Here is a 24,267-nt window from a genome sequence, read left to right on the forward strand (position 1 = left end):
AGCCAGCCAACTCCTGTGTCATTTGGATGAAGCACAGGCTTTTCTCCTCCATTATTTACATAAATGTATGGAAGCAGAACTGCAGCTTAGCAACCAAAGGTCACTTGCCAGCCTGCCTCTGGACAGCTGCTGGATCTGCTGTGACTGCAGGATGGGGATCTGCCAGGAGATTGATGCTGAGGGACAGCATTAGCTCAGCCATAGCCCCCTTCCTCTCCCTCCTTCCTTCTGGAAGGGATGTTTTCTTCCAGAGGGTGTGGCAGAGCCAGGCACCAGCACCCTGCATTTGTCTCAGGTATCAGAAGGTGGAGACAAATCTATGAAAATACAGAGAAAGCTCCTGGGAAAGTGTTCCAAAGGCAGGCTGGCAGTTTTCATCGTACAACCCTGGGTTTGGTAGGCTTTACTTGCTCAGGTGGAGGCTTTCCATTCTGATTGCTTCTCCAGGGGTTTAATTGGGATTTGTGCTGATTTGCAGCATCTGACAAATATTTAACACCCTTCCAGGGTGTTGCTTTTGCCTTGGAGGGGAGAAGGCTGAGGGGGATGTGATCAAGGTTTATAAAATCCCAAAGGCAGGGGGAAAGGTGAAGGTGGTGATGGTTTTCACCAGAACCCACAATAATAAAATGGATTAAATAACTCCTTTACCCAAACAGGAGGGAACTTCTGCAGTTTGTCAGCACAGGGGGTGTGGAGAGAGACAGCTTCAGTGGGCTCAAAAAGGGACAAAGCAATTCCCAGACAGGATTCCCTGTGGGAACAGGCAGGGATGCTGATAATCCCTTTTCTGCAGCTGCTGGGGGCACACCAGGGACACAAACTGCAGGGCAGCCAGTGCCCCCTGCTTCTGGGTGAAGTCCCAAAGGACATTCTGGCACCTTCCCACCCAGGCTGATGCTGCAGTGCTGCCCTGGCACAGCTGTGCCTCAGCTCCTGCTGCTCTGGTTACAGCATGGGAACATCTGCATGCCAGCTCTGAAGGTCCCAGCCCTGCTGAGAGCTGCTTGGACACCTACAATGAGCATTTTTTACTTTGTAGTTGTTCTGAAAACCTTTAGAAGTTGTCCATATGAGGCACACTGATTAAAGCATGACTTTAACATTGCAAATCAAGTGCTCTCAAGAAACTACAATTAAAATTGTCTTGGACCTTCTTATTTCAAGGTATTTTTGTACATGAGTGCTTAAAAGCCAGCCTTCATCGTGTGCTGATGCACTCTTTCCCTCCCTAGCTGGGGATCAGGCAGGGTTAGATGGCAGATAAGGAGCTCTCTGCTTTCATCTTATGCTGGAAAGTGGGCAGCAAGCCAGTCACCAGGAGAAATAACCATACCTTCCACTCAGGCAGCTGGAAACAAGCCTGGAGAACTGCATCCCATCTCTACCTAAAAGACAAGATGCTGGGAGAAGTTTTATATGGTGAAACAACCTTTCAGAGCCATGGGTTTCACAGTCCCTGAGCTTGACCTGCAGCCCCGTGCCTCAACCATACAAGTGGTTAAAAGCAGCACTAAGCACCATAAAAATCAGAATGAATTTATGAAAAAATTTAAACTGCACTGAAGGTATCTGAAACCAACACAGAATGGTTTGATCTCAGTTTCTCTGCAGCTCAGTTGCCCCTCTGTGAAAGACACAGAAGGTTCCCACAGCCTCTGTGAAGACAAACTGCTGCCTGTGGATCCCCCAGGATCACCTTAAGAGGTGATAAATAATTCTCTGCTCAGTGAGAGGCTGGGCAGAGCATTGAATGTGGAGGTCAGGATGGCACACAGGGAGCTCCTCAGAGGGTTCCATCATCCCTGGGCACTGGGAAATGCTGGATCAGGTAATTAAGAGTTCACTGATCTGCATGCATGGCCAAAAGGAGAGAAAACAAAGGTTGGTTTATTTAATTCTGCCTTAAGAATTAATTCCAGCCCTTCCTAACTTTAGATATTTAACTTTCCAGCTGCTATTTTAAAATGTTAAAGTCATTTTGTGTGTACCTGTAACACTATCCCAATGGACAGACACACAAGTAGTGACAACTACCAGAACACTTTGACCAGTGATCTAGACAGTTTTTTCCCAACAGCAAAGCAATAACAAAAGCAGGGCCTGCCATATCCCAGGCAGGGGTAATTGTTTCCTTCTAGGAAGAGAAGGTGATGAGTGGCCAGGAACAGGCTGCTGTGAAAGGTCATGGAGACCTTTCCACTCCTGGCAGGATGGGGAGCACACCAGCATGGATAACATCAAGAAGAAAATAACAGTAGTTCAACAGTGTGCTGTGCAGTAATTTCTGCAGTTCCAGTTTCTCTTCTCATCATTTATTTAAGACTGTGTCTAGACAGTGCATTACCATTCACAGAATTTATGACTAATGCCCTGAAAAGCAAAGATACCAGAATAATGTAAACATGGAAATCACCTAGAAGCCATAGAAATCCTTACATGGTTTTAAATATTCCCAAATTAACTTTGACAGGAAAAAGTGTCAGGGTGACCAAAGTATTTCATGGCCAAACTTGCCCAGAATGCCCATCAGCAACATGGCAAGGGCAGGGTGGAAATTCTGCAGCTAAGCTTTACAAGAGATTTACAGATTTGTTCATGTTAGATGAAACAGAATCATCAACAGCTCTCAAGCCTAAAATATCCCTAGAGATGCTTTTAAGAGACGGAATTATACTGGGAAAAAAATATTTCAAGCGTTACCAGGATGCTTTTTTTTTTTTTTTTTTTCCATACAAGAAGATTGTCTTGATTTTCAGAGAATTTCTTGTGGAAACAGTGACAACCATGGTGACTTTTCCACATTTAGCTGTACAGCTCTTTCCTTGTAGTTCAGAATTTAAAAAGCCATTTTCCCTGATTGCCATTTGATACTTACAGGCACACATGTATGCACATGTCTGTATATCCAAAAGACTTCACTGAAGTTTCTTTTCAACCATAATTAGATGTACTGGAGATTTTCCCCAGCATGAAACTGATGCTTGGAAAATAGAGATGATCCTTTACCTGTCTGACAAATGTGCTTGGGCTCACAGTAACCTGCAGCTCAAATTCTGCTTTGCTGGGACTCCACAACAGCCATGGAGCCAAACAAGAGCAGGATACAGTAAATTAGGAATTATGCTTTAATCAACCATTTTTGTGTTGCCATCCTTCTGTTAAAATCCTGCTAGACAGAATATTTTACCTGTGACTGTGGAGAAAATGCCTGGGGAATAAAAAAGTTTGGAAGTACTTTTTCCACAGCTCTGAAGCAACTGAAATGTGGGATGGACACATTGTTCTTGACAGATCCCATGACAGGACATATGGCTCATCCCCCTCATGCCACGTTATATGATCCAGGAGCAGGTTTGGGGACATTCCCACAGATCTGAGTCACCCAAGTCTTATGACCCAAAACAAGGAGCAGAAGTGCAACAAGACCTTTCCTCTCAATCTGCTGCTCCTGTGTGAGATCATGTACGTGCCCAGGTCCATACTGAAAAGTGGAAATAGAGAAAATGCTATGTCATACTGAAAAAACTGTGCCCTGCCGAACTTTTCTGGATGACAGAACAGTTCAGTGCTGGTTTAGATAATTCCAGATGCCTGTTCAGCTTAAAAGCAGACCAATTTATCCACTGGAAAAAGAAAGTTCCTTTTCCCCAAGGAATCCTCTCCATCTGTGTCTCAAGTTCTGATAAAACTGGGAATTTCTGATTGACAACAGGTAACTCTGATGTGGGAAGGGGAAAAAGCATCCATCTTTAGACAAAGGTGATTACAGTAATTTCACGATTATAAGCCTCACCATTTTGACTGAAATTTTGGTCTGAACCCAAAGTGCGGCTTATAATCAGGTGTGGCTTATATATGGACAAAGAATGAAAAGTTGCTGTTTTAGTTTGGAGGACAGGTGTCTGCTGAGAAAGGCAGGAGCTTCTCTTTGAAATGGAGAATGTAAACCCCCTCTCTCCAAATTATTATAATTTTGAAATCAAGGGGCTCTCAGGCAAAGATATGGGAATTAGGAATAACAGTTCTGTACTAGGGAAATTAAAATAGAAATACAGTACTACAAAGAAACAAACCCCAAACCCTGACACAGTCAGAGTACAGCCTGACACCCGTCAGGCAGGGTGTTGGCAGCAGTCCCATTCCATGGTGGCTGCATCCTCCTGCAGTGACAGATGTGGCTCAGTTGGAGCAGTGCTCCTGTACAAGGTGCAGTTTCCCTCCGGAGCTCCAGTGGGGATGTGGAGAAATCCGGTTTTCCTCTGGAGTCCAGTGGAGAAAGGGGCTCCCTTAGTGTCCCAAAACCTCTGTTTTTATCTTGGTAAGAAATGTTGGGCTCTTCCCCCTGGCTGGAGCAACTCCCAATGGGATGCAGTAATTTTATCAGTGCCACAGTGGGACTCAATGGCCATGAGCAGAAAATGACTGGCTGGAGGAAGGATGGGTTGTGAAAAGATAAAGAACAATGCCCTGCCTGGTTTCAATGGATGGCCCATTAGCAGAATATCTCCCAGGGAGATCAGGATCACTGCCCCCACCCTCAACAGATGGTGACAGAACAGATACCTTTTATCACACTCTGTATTGTAACCTGCGGCTTATAATCAGGTGTGCCTTGTAATCATGAAATTACTGTAATTCTTCCTGAGTCTTATTAACATTCAGGTGTTAGATCAGATCCACCAAAAAGTTCCTCAGACCTCCCACACAGCCATAGGTAACGAAGCAAGTCCTAAGAAAATGGGTCCTAGTGTAATTTTGGTTGGAAAACGTCTGGTATCAAGTTGCCTTGAAGTCACAGGTTGTTTTAAATGTGAACCAAAACTGGGTTTGCATTCTTGGAACAGGCCTTGCTCCACATCAGAGGAGATGTTATCCCAAGTGCATCCTGAAATACTTTTCAGGAGAAAGCTCCTAGTGTAAATGCAGGCAGGCTCAGACAGTGAATTATTGCTCTTGGCCAGGATATTGGCCTGAACCTGGCCAGGTAATGAGCCCTTGAGGGCTAACAGCAGGAGCCTTCCTCAGGCCCCCCTGCAAGTTTGGTGAATTTGTGACTAGAGGTGGCAAAGAGCAAGAATCAAGAGCTTTAATCTACTCTGTCTACTCCTTGCCATGTTGGACAAAATTTACTGCACATTTTTTTAAACACATTTATTTAGTGAATAGGAACCTATGGCCCTGAATTAAGACTTTACACATCTCAGCTGAAGTGAATCTTCTTCCATAAGAAGCATTTATTTCCTCTTAATCTGACTAAAACTTACCTGGAGAGCAGTAGAGTCCAACTTGTTCATATCCTCACAGCAATCTCTGAGAGTGATGGTTTCAGGGACCTCAGCACTGTGAAATTCTCTTCTGTGGTGTGTCTGGGTTCACACCATCCATGGGATCCACCCTCCACAGGATGTGTTCTTCTCATAGGACTTTTGGTAGGCAACCATTTTAAACACACTTTTGGTCAGGGTGGTACCCTAGCAAAGGGTATTTCCTTTTTTCTAGGAAATAGAAACAGGAAAGAAAGGGATCAGCATTTTGTCACCCCAGAGCAGAAGTTCCCTGCAGTATCCAGTGAAAAACAGTGTTAGAAGAAAGCAGTGACAGATCCAACACAGATGAATGATTTCCAGGAAGGCTGATGTTGGGAGGAACATCACTTCAAAAAACAGACACAAGAAAGAATTGGTAGTGACTGCTTGTCATAGGCATCACTTTGGTCATGAAAGAAGGAAGATTGGCAGAAAATTCAAAGAGTTCTTGGTGCCTTCAGGTTCCAGGTGGAAAAAGAGCAATTTAACTCAATATTAAGGAAATTTACATATGTTAATATGAATTAAGAGTAGAGCACAATAGGCACTTCCAGGGCAGACTCATCCAAGTAGTTGAAAATCCCACTCCAGGCTCCTGCTGCCAAAGCCTTCATCACTCCACTGACTACAAAGGGAACAAAGGCTCAGGAACTCAAGGGCAGATGAGTCACAGTAGATGTCTGGAATAAGACATCCTTCAGACATCACCCCAGGCTAAAGCTGGGTACTCATACATCACTGGGAAGCACTTCAGGTATCTGACACAAAAGGTATTCCTGGAGATCTGCCTCTCTGCATTTGTAGCAGACCTTGTTGATCACACCACTGGAAACCTGCAGTGGCTAATTGACTTTGAGTATAAATTAAGTCAGTGGTAACTGACTGGCCATTAACTGCATAATTCCACACAGGTCTGGGGATGGAGCTCTGTCTCTCTCTCTTCAAGGCCTTTTAAGGGTAAACTGCCCAGTTATGAAATGCCACCTAAATTATTTTTACTTTTAACCCAATTACCAACCATCCATGGCCTGCAATGTGGAATTTTCTACCTAGTGACACAATATCACCCAAACCCATGAAGAAGGTGATGAAGAGGGACGAACCTCTACCCTAAAACGTCCATCTTGCTTTCTATATATTACTATATTTGAAACCTTAAACTCTAGGTTTTCCACCATGTGATATCACACACTTCTATTCAAACTGCACACCCATAATCCCAGTTCTGTCATTCAGTTCTGGAAGCTTCTCCATGGCCTCAGGTCAAATGCAGAGTTCTCCTGGGGGTCAGTGCCTGTCAGCACAGAAAGTCTCAAATTCTCAGTGACCACAGAAAGTCTCAAATTCTCAGTGACCAGGGTTCCAACATCACTCAGCTTCCAGAGTTCTGAAACCATTTCTGATGAGGAGCGAACTTGTTACGTGCTTTACTTGAAACTGAAATACTTCAGTGGGGATAGGGAAAAAACCCCAACATCAAGCAACACAAATAAACCCTCAAAACAGCAACAAAAGCAGATGGAATTTAAGAATTAGCAGTAAGCAACCTACAGTCATGTCACAGACATCAGGCTGGCTCCTAATGAGATGTTATAGAAGCCAGAGGGGCTGAGTCACCCTGTGCCCCATTTGGGAAGCAGATCAGATGGAATTAAAATGCCTGTATCATCCTCCAGCCAAAGCAGAAGAAACTTTAATAAGGATAAATATGAATTAGCTGCAGAGATTCAAATATAGCAGGACTGGGTTTTTTTTCTGAGCTCTGAGGGCATGAAGGTCAAACAACAGACAGACTGAAGCTAACACAATATGCACAACAGGCATAGAATTAAAACACTTACAGCTTATCTTATTTGTACAACTTATCTCCTGCCTGAAAACATGAAACATGTTAAAACAATTCAAGAAAAAAAAAATTATCAGGCTTTTAGGCATCCTGTGCTTTTATCACATTTAGCTTTCCAGCTAAACAAAAGACATTTGTGCAATTTGAGCAGGACTAGAAAAAGAGCTCTGAAGAGGAGAATCCATTTGTAGTGCAGAAGAAAACGTGGAATAGACTTGGTGTCTAGAAATGGCCTGTGGGAGCCCAGCCCTGCTGTGCCTCACTCATCTGTGCCTTCCTGCTGCAGCAAAAGGCAGAGCTGATGCTGGGCTGTGCCCAGGGAGCGCAGTGTCAGAGCTCCCAGCAGGCTCCAGGGAATCTGTGCTGCTGCTTGGAGCAGCTCAGCAGGAAAATATTGAGAGTGAGGGCATTGCTGGGAACCCCAGTCCCTGCTCCTTCTCCTGGGCAGGGCACCTCTGTCTGCTCCCTGAGGCTCTGGGACAGACCTGGGAGGTGCCCACAGCCCTGACAGGCACCAGGGATGCCCTCTGTCCCTGAGCAGGGAGGGGAAGGAGGTGGCCAAGAGGCACAGGAAGACACTCAGACTGTCTCAAAGCCTGGCTCAAAGCCTGGCTCAAACCCAGACCCTGCCTGGGGCAGGAGAGGATCCCAGAGGCTGGGATGGAGGAAGGGGAAGAACTGAGCCAGAGAGAGCAAGGTGACCTCTCCCTCTGGCTAACTTCAGGATAACTCTGGGAGAATGGGAAAGGAAAACAAACGTGGGTTCTGGAGCAGGAATCAGAGATCAAGGGCTGCTTTTTATTCAGTGGGTTTGATCCATTAACACCTCACATGAGGCACAAGTGCCTGACGAGAAGCAGGCAGCTGTCATTGCATTTTGGAAAGCATTCCCTTGCCATGTGTTAAGACTGCTCCAAGAATACCTTTCTCTGCAAATGCTTCTAGGCATGTAGGTGTGGGGGGAGGAAAATCTTGCTTATGCTTTTTTATTTGTTTTTCTGGGTTTTTTAAAATTAGTTTGTAACCTGAATGGCTAAATAACCAGAGTGGAACAGAATTAATACCTAAATAATTTTGGTTATAGCCTTTCCCTGGAGAAAGTGCACAAACATCTCTTGTGACCAGGAAGGAGGCACAAGCAAGACAAATATTGTTTTATGAAAACAAGGAAGAGAAACTCCTGCATGAAGGAATCAGACTGCTATAGTATAAAATCAGGTTAGAGGGGAGTAGACCTCAGCCTTGTTCCTCATCCCTATGATCCCTCCTTTTCTCCAGAGCTCATGTAAAGCCTGGCAAGAGCAAAGCAGGGACTGGAAGGGAAAAAATGAGTAAGGAGAGCACTGAGGATTCGTGCTGTCCGTGCAGAGCTGAGGCTGCAGCAAGGACGTAGCACTGGAAAGCTAAAAATTCCAGTGTCAGCTGAGCTGGCTTAGTCTCTACAGCAATGTGCAACATAAATACAGGTATGAAACTGAGAATAAGATGGTGTAGAATTAGACACAGTTTATAATTGGAAGCTACAGCTGTCAGAGCAGATACGAAGTCATATTTCATACTTAAACATTGATACCACATACATATATATATACACACACAGAGTAGGTATAGAATGAGGCTACCAAAGCCTAAAGAGAAGCTCTGAGACAAGGCTGTGGTGGTACAAAAAGATGCCCTCAGTGCAGGAAGCTGGACTGAAGGTGTCAGGGGAAGGTGCAGCACCACCAACCTTTGCCCCATCCATCACTTCCATACTGTTCAAAACAAGCTTTGACACTCACAGAGTTCAATTATTTTGCTGACAGCAGTTTGCTGCTGAGCAATGTGGCTTGGATCAATCTGGGCTCTTTAGCAAATTGGCTTTCTGTTCTCATTGCTCCCCTCCATGGGATTATGGCACAATCAAATGGAATTAAAATGCACTGGCTGTTGTTCTCAAAGACTCAAAGCTGAAGTCAATGGCACAGCAGAAGGAGTCACCTGCCATTAGAATGGATATGTTACACCTATCATTTCTGGATTTGAGAATTTTGTCTCAGAAACCACCAGCTTTCAGGGAAAATAACATTTTTTTTTAATGTTAAGCAAGAGCATAAACAATTAAAGCAAACCCTTTATTAATAGAAACAAACACTGAGAGGATAGCCTGGAAGCAAAGGCTGCACAGGAACAGGCTCCTTGAAACTCAAGGTTAAACCCAGATCAGAGCTGAGAGCACAACCAAAAAAAACAGCAATAAAAATGTTTTATAGCATTTATGCCACAGACAGAGCTGCAATTCTGGAAACTTCACCACTCAGGTGCCACAGGAGCCACTGTGAGCTGGGATCTGCAAAATCTTTCCTCACTGGAGAGGGTAAGACTGCAAGATAAAACCCCTTTCTTATCTTGACACAACCTTAAAAATAAACTGCTGGAACAGATTAATGGAGGGCAGATTCAAGCTCAGTTTTGAAATGTAAAAGCTTCAAAACATTTAAAAAAAATGGATCAGAGATTCGATTTTTCTACAAATTCCAAATTTTAAAGTCAACACCATTTACTTTAAATGGCACTAGGATGGGAGCTCTATTGCCCCTAATCTCTGCAAACCTCTTTTAAGCTGTGGCTCTGACAGAATAACAGAAAAGTCTCCAAGGTTCTAAGAAATATGGTTTGTATTTAACTGAGACTCACAAAACCACTCAAGTAAAGAAAAGCAATGAAGAGCACTCAAAAATCACAACATTTTCTCATCTAAATGAATCAAACCAGAAACAAAAAGTAAATGAGGGTTTCATTTAGCAGTTACAGTTGGGTTAGGGTTTTTCAAAATTACAGCCCATGCCACAGATGAAATTTAAGCATGTCTCCTACAGCTGCATCTTATGCACCCCTAGGAATTTGCCAGGCACATTACTACATCATTTCCTGCTAAAGCTTATTTTTAAGACAATTTTCATAAAAATTAGCACAATACTGAATTCAAAGCAGAAATTCTCCTTGTTAATGTCTGGCACAAAGGAAATGACAAGGATTTTTGCCTGGGGATGAAAGGTTGGGGACAAAGGTTTTGGTTTTGCTTGGTTAGATTTTCTCTGTTCAATTATCAACAGAAGATCCTTAAATGATCACTGGGACATTGCCAGTTCTACAGAGAGTGGCAACCTTGGCAGGTTTCTTTCAAATAAATATCTACCCAACATCCAAACTAAGCTGTGCTCTGGCCAGGTTTGCATCACTCACCTGTAATTTCATCTCCCCTTCCCTGCATGGCTGCCCAGAGGATGAGAACAGAAATAAGAGTGATCCTGGCCATTGTAGGGCCCATCCTGGATAAACCTTTCTTGTCCCTTTGTCTCCAGGGTGGCAGAGCTTGGTTGTCCTTACAGCAGCTTTTGGATTAGGGGAAAAGGTGCTCTGGGTTTTTTTACCTTTTGCAGGGAGGTGATAACAGCTGGCAACAGAAACAAAGATGCTCCACTGGGAATTTTGCTGGTTCTCTCTCCTTCGTGTTCTCTCTGGGGAATCTGCCTCTTCTGCCTCTTCCACTTGGTTCCCCTGGCCTGACTTTGAGAAAAAGGCATTTTACAACTGCTGGTTTAGTCTCTGTTTATTCTTCAGAGCACTTATTCCCTCTCACACCTTGAACACTCAACATTTGGGAGCCAGACTTACACACCTCAAACACCAGGTACAAACATCTTGAATTCAGTTCCTGTCCACACATCAGGTGGTGCTACTTTGAAGGTCTATAATTCTGTGCCTAAGAGTAAAAGCAAATATCCATATGAATGTTTATTCCTGAGTTTAGGCTGCTTGTCCAGTTGCTGTCCCTGTGCTCCTCATTTCATTTCACTGCAATTCCAGCATCCCCTAAGACAGAGCAATGCCAGGCAATCAAGAACCTTGTTAAGCAGGGTGTGAATCAGGTCTGAGAAACCAAAAATATTTTTTTTTCGTTGTCTGAATAATCAAGGCACATTCCCAAGATAGATGTGCCTGCAGCTTTCCAACACATGACAATAACTTCAGTGCAATGTCACTTGGCTCAGGCAAAGACAAGGAGTGAACACAGGATGGTGTTTTGTGAGCTGACACTAAAGGATGGAAAATCACAGGTACAGCTCTCAGAGCTGAGGCAATATGTTCAGAGAAGCATTTAAATTTGTATCAGTGCTGCAGACAGTTTCATGTGGCTGAAAGGGATCTGGAACCACTCTCATTTGGGAATGTTCAGGTAGCACAGCTGGAGCCTTGTGTGGCATTGAGGCACTTGGGAGCTGCTCTTCTGGTTTGAAAGAGCAAATATCAAGCTCATCAAGGGGAAAAGAAAATTAAAAGGAAGAAAAACAAAGGAAAAATAAAGCTTGCACAGGGGAAAAAAAATAGAAAAAAAAAAAGAAAGAAAAGAAAATCAGTATTGTTGAATGCTTCAATATATATATTTTTTAATTTAAAAAAAATTGATGTGGAAACATTTCTGCTCTAAGGAAAATGTGCACCTTAGCACCAGGATGTCTTTCCAGGCTTTATCCACAGATGCACCACTTACATCTCCTGTCAGGAAGGCAAGAAGAAGCCCCTGGCTGAAGGCTGGACAGAGAATTCCATCTGACTTAAAAACCACACTAATAAATAAATAATCATAAGAAAGAGACCTTAAGTCTGTGAAATTCAATGTTCAAATATAAATATTTCTCTCCATGATTTTTTTTTTTAAACTACCTAAATTTTCAGGAAAAATATCTTGGTTGAATCTTTTTTTGCTAGCACTAACAAAAACCAGATCTTTAGCCCTTAGAAATTACTTGGTCCCTCCTATAAAGAAGTATAGTTTTATCCAATTTCAAATATAGGTGATGCCAGACTGACATGGGAATTGGATTGCATCTGAGTTGGAACTCCATTGCAACAGTGAATTAAATGGTTCCTAAATACAGAATGTGCAAAACCCCCTTCTCAAATAAAAAATTTGAGAAAAGTCAGTGGAAGGTTAATCCAAACAAGAAATGGATACAGAAATCATGTGTATTTCAGGATTTACCTCCCAATTTGCAAATTCTTTGAGGTTCTGATTTATATCAGCATTATTTCTTCAGTTAGCATCAGTTAGGCTCATAGCAATTTCCTTTTTTCAGTAATGCAGACACTAGAAAAGACCACTCAGGCAATTAAGGACGCATCCTGTGCCCTGAGCAGCCCTTTTCACATCTGCCAGCCACATTCTTGTCCTGTATTAATTGCAGAGAGTTGAAGATTATGTCCTGCACCCCCTGCAGCAGCACATGCTGAGATGAGTTGCACTTGCTCAGCACAAGCCAACACAGTCTCCTGCAGGGAAACTACAGATTCATCAATAATTTGGGTAACTGAACATCTGTACATGCATGGATGACCACATTACTACATTTTTAGCTACCATCATTGTATTTCACAGATAAATTGTTGGTCTTTTCTCCCTTACCCTTTTAAGTAAGGAGCAAGTGACAGAACAAGAAGAAACAGCCTCAAGCTGCTCCAGGGGAGGTTCTGGTTGGACACCAGGAGGAATTTCTGCATGGAAAGAGTTGTCAGCACTGTCAGGGGCTGCCCAGGGAGGTTTGGGGTCCCCATTCCTGGAGGTGTCACCTGGATGTGGCACTCAGTACTCTGGATGGGGACAAGGTGAGAATCAAAGTTGGACTGCATGACCCTGGAGGTCTTTTCCAGCCTCAATAATTCTGTGATTCTATCTCAGGACTCCAGCAGAAGATTTGCCCACTCTCTCTTTGGTGGTGAGGAAGTGGAGAGAGGAACAGAGAAGGAAAAAGATGTTCAGAATAAAAACCCTGGTTGCATGGTGCTGGAAGTGAGCTGGACTGCAGCTTGTCCTGGCACAGTCTGGAGCTGATCAGTTCTCCCAGCTCTGTTGTTTATACTTTCTGCAGTTACATTTCTAATGTCTAAACTGATCTAAAGTTTGCCATTTATACAAGGAAGGGGTAAAAGCCACATCGAAATCCATTTGTGGATAATGTTACAGGATCAAGAAGCAGATTTTTGGAGATGGGATTTGACTCTCCTAGACTGTACTATCAGTAATTGAAATATTGTGGCTGACAGCAGGCTTTCTCATCATACTTTTTCAGCATTTATTGCTTCAGACAGATTCACTTCTGATTTAATTAGCCACTTAGAAGATCCTGATCTTCTCTAGGCAAGGGGTTTAACACAGAAAGGTCATTGCTGGAACATTTCTTTCTTGCTTTGTATTATTTTGTCTATAAAGAAATCATTATTTCAGAGGCAGAAAATGGTCATGACATTTCCAGACAGACTGATATGCATGAGGGGAACAGGACTATGGGCTCATTGGGAATTTATATTTGAGGAATATATCGTTGGGAATATAACAAAAACTGCTCTGTGCTTCAGAAGCCAGCACATCTTCCTGCAGATGAATAGGATCTAAAGCTTGAGAACTATTAAATCATTTAACCTAGAATCATGGAATCACAGAATGGCTTGGGCTGAAGGAACCTTAAAGCTCCTCCTATTCCAAACCCCTGCCTTGGGCAGGGACACTTTCCACTATCCCAGGTTGCTCCAAGTCTCATCCAGCCTGGCCTTGAACACTCCCAGGGGTGGGACATCCACAACTTGTCTGGACAACCTGTGCCAGGGCCTCACCACCCTCACAGTAAAGAATTTCTTCCATATATCTAATTTTAAAACAGTTTAAAAACATTTCCCCTTTTCCCCTCATTTCTCAGCCATATAAAATAATACATCTCCTTCCTTTTTATAAGCCCCCTTTTGTCACTGAAAAGTGCTCTAAGTTTTCCCCAAAGCTTTCTTTCCCCCAGGATGAGCAACCCCAGCTATTTTAGCACTTCAGCCTTCATAGCAGAGGTGTTCCAGCCCCCTGATCTTCATTGCCTCCTCTGGGTACACCCTGGGAGGTTCCTTCTCATGGTGTTGGAATCTTGAGATCTGGGAGTTTTAAACTTTCTGTGCTGTCTGGCACTGACCCCCTGGAGAACACTGCTGTGACCTGAGGCCTTGGAGAAGGTTCCAAATTCGAGTGATGGAGTTAAAATCACAGGTGTGTAGTTAAATAGAAGTGTGTGATTTCACATGGTGAAGGGTTTGGAATTTGGGGTTTTAGAATATAGCAATAGGTATGGGACAAGATGGAGGATTTGGGGTGTTGTCTCCTTCTTCCTTCTGTCCTTCTCCATGATTTCAGGTAGTACTTTTTGGATTGGATGGTTAGTACCACAGTGCAGGTCACAGGTGTTTGGTTATTAGGTCAAAAATATAAATAATATAAATATTAGTTTTTAATTAAATAGTTAGCCTTTAAAAGACCTTGTAGCTAGCTAGATTCACCTCCACTGACTAGCTTATTAGCTAGAAGTGTTGCAAAACTCTCTGTACTATGAATAAAATCTAATAAATAACTAAGCCCTAACAAAAAAAATCCATCCCTTGAGTTTCAATCCTGACTCTGAGTGAAAGCAAAATAAAAAAGAAGCCAGCCACTAATATGTAGTACTGCTATCAATGTGGGGACCCCAGAGCTGGGTGCAGCATTCCAGGTGGGGTCTCATGAGGGCACAGAAGAGGGGCAGAACCACCTCCCTCCACCTTCTGGCCACTCAAAAACCTCTCAAAATCAGCTGTCAGTAAATGCTAAGAGACCTCACCAGGCTCAGCCTGATTCCAGCCTGTCTGAGAAAGTGCAGGCTATGGCCACAGCAGGCTGTAGGGATGGATGGAGCCCATTCACCAGTCCTGAAGGTCTCACTGTGGAAACAAATCCAGGTCAGGAAGGCAAAGCCAAAACCATGCTGCCAATGAAGGGACAAGCAGTTCAGAGACCTGATTTCCATCTGATGTCTGCATCATGACTGCATTTTCTGGTTTTTCATTTTCTGCCCTGTGAATTTTGTCTCACCATCAGGGCAGTCTTAAAACTGCTCCTGCTGTGGCATTTCAGATGTTTAGCAAGGGTTCAGCTCAAGCCAGTCTTTCCCTTAGTGGGGCAGTGCTAAGGTTTCTTCCCTCTTCTACATTCCCAAACTTCACAAAAACCACAAAAACTTAATTGTCTTTGAGCCTGCAGCTGATCTGTCAAAACTGTCTTAAATCAATCAGCAAGACCAATGGGTCTTAGAAGAGAGGAACAGGCTGACTTAGCCAGAAATAACCTTTGTGCAGCCAAATACAAAAAAGCCCAAATAATTCCTGCCATCAGGATACACACTTATTCCTGCTCCTGAAAAATGAATACATATAATGAACACCTTAATGTCTACTCCTTACAGAGAAAATAATTTCTCAGGAACTACTCAGGTCTCAGAGTTGAAATGCTTGTCTGTGATCCCAGGCACTTACAGTAATTTCACGATTATAAGCCGCACCATTTTGACTGAAATTTTGGTCCAAACCCAAAATGTGGCTTATAATCAGGTGCAGCTTATATATGGACAAAGAATGAAAAGTTGCTGTTTTAGTTTGGAGGACAGGTGTCTGCTGAGAAAGGCAGGAGCTTCTCTTTGAAATGGAGAATGTAAACTCCCTCCCTCCAAATTATTATGATTTTGAAATCAAGGGGCTCTAAGGCAAAGATATGGGAATTAGGAGTAACAGTTCTTTACCAGGGAAATTAAAATAGAAATACAGCACTACAAAGAAACAAACCCCAAACCCTGACACAGTCAGAGTACAACCTGACACCCGTCAGGCAGGGTGTTGGCAGCAGTCCCATTCCATGGTGGCTGCATCCTCCTGCAGTGACAGATGTGGCTCAGTTGGAGCAGTGCTCCTGTACAAGGTGCAGTTTCCCTCTGGAGCTCCAGTGGGGATGTGGAGAAATCCGGTTTTCCTCTGGAGTCCAGTGGAGAAAGGGGCTCCCTTAGTGTCCCAAAACCTCTGTTTTTATCTTGGTAAGAAATGTTGGGCTCTTCCCCCTGGCTGGAGCAACTCCCAATGGGATGCAGTAATTTTATCAGTGCCACAGTGGGACTCAATGGCCATGAGCAGAAAATGCCTGGTTGGAGGAAGGATGGGTTGTGAAAAGATAAAGAACAATGCCCTGCCTGGTTTCAATGGATGGCCCATTAGCAGAATATCTCGCATGGAGATCAGGATCACTGCCCCCACTCTCAACAGATGGTGACAGAACAGATACCTTTTATCACACTCTGTATTGTAACATGGGGCTTATAATCAGGTGCAGTTTATAATCGTGAAATTACTGTAAATTCCCTGCCACTGCCCCAGAGCTCTTGGGCTGTGAGTCACACAGGTCAAATTTGCAACTGCTAAGAACCAAGGGGATGGGAGGGGGCAGAAATCCCAGTATTTAAGACCTTTTAAGAGTCACAGCTACAACAGTAAAAATTTGCTTTTGTTTATGTCACCTGAGAAGAAAGTGGAAGAGAACAAATACAGTTTTGCCACATTTTAGGTCTGTGTTAGGATGGGCACAGCTAAACTGGCAAATTTTTAATGGGGTCATTGTTTCCCTGAGCTTCAGGCATCCAAAGAGTGGAAGAGTAGCACTGGTGTTTTTCACTGTTGCATTTCAGAGAAGAAAACATTAAAATGAAGGGACATACACAAATGACAGTGAAAAAAAATCTCTGACAGCCCTAGGAGCTCATTAACTGAACTGTGCAGGCAGAACAGCCCCTGACAGTACCCAGTGATTTGTTCTGTCTCACCAACAAACAGTTCCTCAGAAAATCTTTGGGGTTTGTTGTTTCTTTTTTTTTTTCCCTGAACACACACAAACTGTTTCAAAGTGACTCATGAGGAAAAAGTTCTTATTGGTAACAGGAGGGAAAAACATGAGTCAGGCAGAGGTCACGCTGAACCTCTGCCTGGCCCTGCTGCTGTGACAGAGGAGGTTGTGCAATTCCAGCACAGGGAAGTTCTTGTTCCCTGCAGCACTTGCAGGGCAGGATCCCACCCTGAATCCCAACAGGAGCTGGGCAGGAGGTGAGATGTGATCACACCTCATCCATGATTTAGGGATGCTGCAGGGGAGTAAATCCCATCCCAGACATTACATAGCCTGCTTCTTGTTTTTAGCTCTAAACTCAGGGGGGTTTGAGGGAAAGCAGCCTGGGAGGGGGAATTACTGGGAGAAGAGCCAGAGGGTTTCCTGCTCAGCATCCCCCAGGGCTTACAAGGGCCACTCCACCTGGAGGTGCCATTCAGGGGGGCTCTGACCTGTGTCAGCAGCTGCTGCTGGAACTGAGCCCCTCCTCACTCTGCCTCGCTGGCTCAGCCATCAGATCCCTGCAGGAAAGCTCTGGGAATGGGCTCTGACACCAATCCCACATCCTGGCTCACCCTATGCCACAGGGCTCACAGCAAGCACCAGTGACCAGCCCAAAGGTTTGGCCCTGCTTCACTGGCTGTGCCCTTGCTGCTGCCAGGGACACTTTTTGGACTGAAGGCACCTGCTGCTCCTCTGGGAAAAAGGATGAGTTCACCTTTTCTATCCCTCCAAATGCTATCTGGCATACAGCTGAGATGCACATGGGAGGGACAGAGGGTTGTGCATGCAACTGGAAATTCCACTTGTGAATCCATCTACTGCACACAAATGCAAAACCTGCCTCTGCTCAGCAGATCTGAAGCACAGAATAAACCAACCAGAACACACAATTTGCTTTTTGCTGTTGGTCAACATAAGATCTAACCCTCACTGCCAGCTAAGAGTTACAGACACAGACCCAAGCACACATTTCTTATGAGAGATTTTCCTAAGTTGTTTCAGAGGTGAATCTATAGTCCAAACCCCAGAAGTTGTTTCACAATTTCTGTCAGAGTTTTTATTGATGCATTAAATTTAAAAGTTTATAGGAAGCTTCTCATTTTGAAGGACCTGTTGTTGTGTGTGCTCCTGAGGCAGCTCAACTAAAAGCAGAGCAGAAGGAGGAGGAGCCCTTCAAAGCAGAAACACTGGATTTAGGGATTCTAAAATACAGCCAAGGTATGGGATAGCATCCTGCTCCTACTGTGTGAATCCTGAAGAAGGAATTCGGTCAGGTTTCCAAAAAGCAGCACATTTTAACGTGGTTTTAAGATACTAACATCTAAATAGAATTTTTTAGAAGAAGGAACACAGTAAGTTGTTTGAGGGAGGTGTTTTGTTTCTTTTTTCCTCCCTGTTCATACCTGCAATTGTGACTAACCCAGAACAAATACTGGATTACTCAGTACAAAGGAAGTGAGGAGTAAAGTGGGCAGAAAAGCTCCAGATGACAGAAACAACAAATTATTAAAACCAATATATAATGAAAGTTTGAGGTACAGGGAAAATTGGGCTGCAAGGATAAGAATACATGTTTTAATATTTATGTCAGGCAAGTCATGAACCCAAATCCGTGTCTTTGAGGGGGTTCTGAACAAACAGAAAATTCACTGGTGGCATCACAGATCTCACTCTACACACTGAGGAAATGCATTTTTTTTTCTCCTTTTTAAAAATAAAATCCTGGCTGGCTGTCAAGTGTAACTGTTGCTTTGAAATTTATTTTTTTTTAGATTGATACTAAATCATCCATGCAATTAAAATCAAAGCATCTCTGTGTTTTCCATGGCCTTGCTCATACTCTTCCCCCAGATAAAGACTGCAAACTCCTTGTAAGAGCCCCTGCACCAGGTGCCTGCCAGGAACAAGCCAAGCCTGAACAAAAACCCAGAAGGCAGCGCTGGGCTAATCCACCCTGGGGATGGCTCTGCAGCACCAGGCTCCTGCTGCTGCTCTGACTCTGCATTTTGACACATTTCTTATGGAAATCTGGGCATTTGGTTTCACCCACCCAGTCACTCTGAAGCATCTGCTGAGCTGAAGCTGCTGCAGAAACAGAGGAGGGCAGAGCTGCAGCTTGCCCAGGGCTCCCCAGCTGGGTTTGTTCCATCAGCACTGGGAGCCCAGAACAAGCCCACAGGTGTCTCACAGGGAGGGCACCTCCAGCATGTGCAGCTCCATCCTCAGAGCAGGAGTTTCACACCACCCTGGGGAAGAGCTTTTGTCTCCCAGGGGTTTCTCAGCACTGCTATTTCCACTTCTGATGCCAAGAAATCTCCACACCCTCTCCAGAGTGCCTCAGTTAGACAGCACTCTTGGATTTTCCAGGTACTCAGGAAAAGAAAATCATTCCTACCTCCTAACGGAATCGAGTGCTGCCACAAACTTTGGCAGCTTCTTTATGATACCAGACTGCAGAAAGGAGAAGCAGAAATGTAAATGCTTCAGAATAAAGATTATATATTGCATCACTGGTTTGGTAACCCATGAAAGAAACCATGGGTCACCTATTTTGCAAAGCTGATCAGGAAAAAGGAGAGATGCCTGGCAAGGAAGTCCCAGATTTGCAGTGCCAAGAGACTTCACACCAGGTTTTGGCATTCTCAGGTGAAGAGGAATATGTGGCCATGCACTGTAAAACAGAAGGAAAAGAATTTTTGTGATTTTTCTTTCCACAAAAACCCCAACTAAAATTATTTCACTCTGATTAACTAAAAGAAAAAAAAAAATCCACAACCAATCTTATTTTGTCAGATATTGAGAGCTGATATGTAAAGCTCACAGGAGATGATTTTCAAAATGTTTATTGGCTTGAGAAAGCAGTGGGTTATTTACTGAATCTGTTCTGCACCCTTAATTAGCACAAATGCCAGTAGGGAAACTTCCTGCATGCTTTCTCCCATGCTGACCTTCTGCATGAGAAAAAAGTCCCTAGTGAAAATAGATTTTAATTCCCTCCTTGAAATCAAACATCTGGCTTTGGTTAAGGAGACACACAACCCTGTCCTTTGTGATATTTGGACTGCAAGAGCTCTGAGGCAGGGAGGATTTTCTTTGTTATTTGCTGCTGACAACGACAGGAATTTCAGTTTATGGATACAATAATGCTAATGCTGCCACTGAAGGATGATGAGAGCATGACTGTTGCTGTGATTAACATTCATTTATCTCTAAAATGCCAAGTATAAATATCAGCACACATATTTCATCGCTCTCCATCTTTGCAATTAGTTTCTATCATGTTCTGAAAACTACTCAGCATTGTCCAGTGTGAGAGACAGAGCTCACAAACTGATCTAAGGCCTCAAATTCCTATGGAAAGGTGGGAGCCAAGGGTGTGCCAGCCTCCTCCAAAAGGCACCTCTGCTGATTTAATTACCTGAATCAGTGAAATCAGCTTAATGAGAGATAAGAGATGTGCATGCCTTCAAAAGTGGGAGGCAAATGAAATAAGTCTGCATCTATCACATTATTGTTTGGTTCACTGCTCTCCTCAGAGATCTGATGGGGTGGGTGGACTGGGACCCAATGGCAAAGTCACAAAAGGCTTTAGGACAGTCTAGGAAACTTCCATGCCTTTGTTGCAGTTAATTTCTTAAATAAGAATGCAAAAGCTTGGCTGATGATGAGAATAAATGAACGCTGCCTAAATACTCCTGTTTCTAACCAAAAAGAAAAACATTGAAGCAACATCATGCTCTGCTTGCAAAAGATTTGGTTTTGATAGACCTTGTCCCTCCAGAAGCAAAAGGGACAAAAATTCTAAGAACAATTCTAGGCACTGGAAAAGTTCACAGGATGAGCCCTGAGGGCTCATAAACAGCAGCAGATGGGTAAAACCTTAATCACCAGTCTGAGAAAATCACCCTGATGTCAGTGCTGGTATTTGATGCTTCCTCAGGATGTGGTGAAGGTGTTTCCCAACCAGCAAGGTGGAAACCTCACGCTGTGGAAGGACACAGAAAAGTTTCCTCATGGTAACAAGGATATTTTATGGATAACAAGCGTCCAGTAAGAAAGGATTTCTCATATGATCCACAACTCAAGCAACATTTCCATGCCAAAACCAGCATGGCTGAGGCAGTTTTGCACTCTGAAGAGCTGCAGCAAGAGCTAGGAAGCAGCCAAAAAACTCAGCAAATTACCCGGAGTTTAATGCACAACAAAGGATGATGTACACCTGAAAAAATGTGTGTAATTCTCTGCTCCTTGAGGCAGAGAAAAGAAGGATTAGTCAGAACATTTTTGCTTGTCAGATGCTGCTGAAACACACTCCAAGGCAGACATGATCAAGAGTAGGCAAAGTCAAATTCCACTAATTCTTGTATTCCCTTTCCTTCTGCTGCACCAACAACGAAAATGGGAAGCCCAGCTTCATTTTTTTGAAAGCAAACATCCACATTTTGAAGAATCATATGCCTGTGTTATGCAACTACCTCTTCCCTAACAAAATGGGCTGGTTTTCTATCTAGACCTGTCTAAAAATAAACGTGAGAGGACTGTTTTCCCAAAAGGGCAAGGGTTAAGCACACAACTCAGTGTCCACTTGGAAAATCTCCTCCGCATTCCTACGAGCAGCACTAACGATTATCTAAACAGAAAGGTCTTTTTCATCTCATCTACTTTTAGGCCCTCTTCTGTCTTCCACCTTTTTACATTTCTATCAGTCTGAATATTAAATGCAGAATAATGTTTTGCTTAGGTTTGCTCCTTTACATGCCTCTGCCATTATATACATTTATTTTTATATACATGCATGTCTATATGTGCATATCCATAAACACAAAAATATATTTGCTTTGTATATTTAAACAAATACATATAGGCACCAAAAAAAGCATATATAAATGGATAAACACATCCATGCAAAGATACAACCCTTGCTAGAGGAATTGTGTTTGATTCAACAGTGTTAATATTTAAATTTAATACGATGGAACTGCATCAACCTGTTGAAACCTGATCTTGCAAACCCCACTTTTCAACCACGATTATTACATTCTTTAAGCATCACTTTTTTTTTACTGAAAGCAAATATGATAAGGATGAGAAAAAAAAAAAAAGAAATGGAAACAGTAGGTTGTAACTGTGTGCAATCCATGCTCCCTGCATGTTGGGTGCTTGAGCTAGAGGCTGTAAACACCCTGTAAAAGCTTTTATCAGTTTACTTTAAGCCTCTATCCTTAACAAGTCTTTGCATGTGCATCATAAAGGCAAGTCCCACAGCACCTCATTAAGTTGTTTATTCTTTCCAGCCCTCTGCATTCAAGCTAAATCACATTATGCAATTAGCTGCTATGAAAACAAATGAAACTTATTCTGTTTTCCTGTGCTGAAGGAGTGGTTCAAAATCTGTCCTCTTCAAAAAGTATTTAGCAGACTGAGTTGGGATCAGTTTGATGTCTGAATTATTTTTTTCCTGTACCACAAAAAGAAGCTGCTGCTGAGGTTATGCTTAAAACCATCACAATGCTGCAAAAGAATCTGTGACTGGAACAGTGAATTAGGACAACTTAGACAACTTCATCACCTTTCCCAAAAGAATAAAAAAATTAATTATTTTTAAAATATAGGAGTGACAGGGTGGTCTTGACATGCCACTAAGTTCAACTAGTTGCATATTGATATTTTTTTTTCCTTTGAAAGGTCTTGCCTCTAAATTTCAGCGTTGCAGTGATTCAATTATTAGAAATTTCTGCTGGCAAGAAAAGGGCAGCACATCTCTGCTGTGCTACATGACATTCATCTGTATGGCAAGAGGAAAGAGACAGTTGCCATGTAAACAAAAGGAAAACAAGAACAAAATCTCACTGGCTCTGTTGAGCTCATCCCCAGCCAAGCCTCATTTTGATCAGCTCTCCTCCATCAGCAGGATCCTCTCCGATGGAATTGTCCGTAAAAGGAGATTTGGGGGTTACACTTATCACAGGGATTGAGCAAATATTAAAATACCAATGGGGACAAGAAATTCAGAGTATTTTAAACTGTTTATTTTAGCAGGCATTTGCTTTCTAAATGTGCAATAGGTGACAGTGATCAGAACAGCTCTGGATGATTTATTTTACAATCTTCTTTGTGGAGTCAGTCCATACAAGCCTCTTTCCAGTGTCAATGCAATGTATTCCCCCAAAAATGCAGGCTGGGTCTATCCCAGGTCATAGGAAAAAATTATTCCAGGCCAAGAAACCATGGAGGTTTCTGTCCCCCTCTTAGCAGCATACTCTAGGAGGAAAAAGCAAAACAAAACAACAAAACAAAACAAAACAAAACCCATTCAATTTATCTTTTTTATCGCTGGGGCTTAATTCAGTCACTAAAATATCCCAGTCCTACAAGTGATAATAAATACTCTTGTTTGGGGGAGATACAGCAGTGTACTTGCCTGAAGGATATTATGAAATTTGGATCTTCAGATTCTTCTATCAAGCATAGCACATTGAATAACATTCCCTTTAAACCATACCAAATATACTGTATGGTTAATAAAATGTCATCTAGAAATACATTAGAAAATTCCTTATTCCTCCATTAAAAAAATGGGAAAAGATTTTTGCTTGCCACGTGAAGACAGGATTATTAAAAAAGGAGTACATAAAAATCAACTAAAATGTAAATTGTGCTATAATAAGCTGTTCAGAGTAGTTTCAAACTAATTCCCACTGAAAATAAGTGGGATGAATTGAGACAACACAAGTCTCTGCATAAATATTTCTGGAAATACAGAAGGAGGAATGGAAACTTGGTCATAAATTTGCCAAGATGAATAGAAGGTGTCATTAATGTTTGCTCTGTCTGTGTGAGCCATGGGTTCTTCCTCTTGGGGGAATCACAGTGGAAAACTGTAAACAAATTTTTCTGCACAGCATCATAAAATAAACTCCCAGCTCTGTATTCAGTGCCAGAGACATTGCCAGGCAACAGAAAATTATTGCTCTATCTTGAGAGAATGCCCTGAATTTATTATTTTTAGGTCATCCGTTAGTGACACAACTCAAAGTTTCACCCAGGTTTTGTTCCACTGAGCCCAATCCTGAAGCTAAACAGATGTCCAGAAATTTCAGCAATTCAGGAAACTCCAATCTCCTTGTGCACCAAACTCTGCAGGTACTGAGTGACAACCATGGGGAGGCAGCTTAGCAGGAATTAAGAGTTTGGCTGTGCCCACTCAACATTACCTGGAAATGTTCCTGAGCATGAAGGACTCTCCCATTTGGAGCTTCAAGGGATCTGTGGGGGGAAAATTCCCTGCTCAAATTTTCTCACAGGCTCTGGACACAGCTGGGGAACACACTGGGCACAACATCCACAGGAGCCCAGTT

The 24,267-nt window shown here is 42.9% G+C and overlaps 1 protein-coding gene across 1 annotated transcript in view; it reads right to left on the reverse strand.

Annotated features, from left to right (window-relative positions):
- The window catches only part of UMODL1 (uromodulin like 1), an 83,318-nt gene that overhangs the window by 48,714 nt on the left and 10,337 nt on the right, over positions 1-24,267 (reverse strand). Inside the window, 2 exon segments of the mRNA XM_042778998.1 lie at positions 5,268-5,303; positions 5,306-5,369. Of these exon segments, the coding sequence (XP_042634932.1) occupies positions 5,268-5,303; positions 5,306-5,369 (100 nt within the window).

Source organism: Catharus ustulatus, chromosome 2 (genome assembly GCF_009819885.2).
Source record: "Catharus ustulatus isolate bCatUst1 chromosome 2, bCatUst1.pri.v2, whole genome shotgun sequence".
NCBI lineage: Eukaryota > Metazoa > Chordata > Aves > Passeriformes > Turdidae > Catharus > Catharus ustulatus.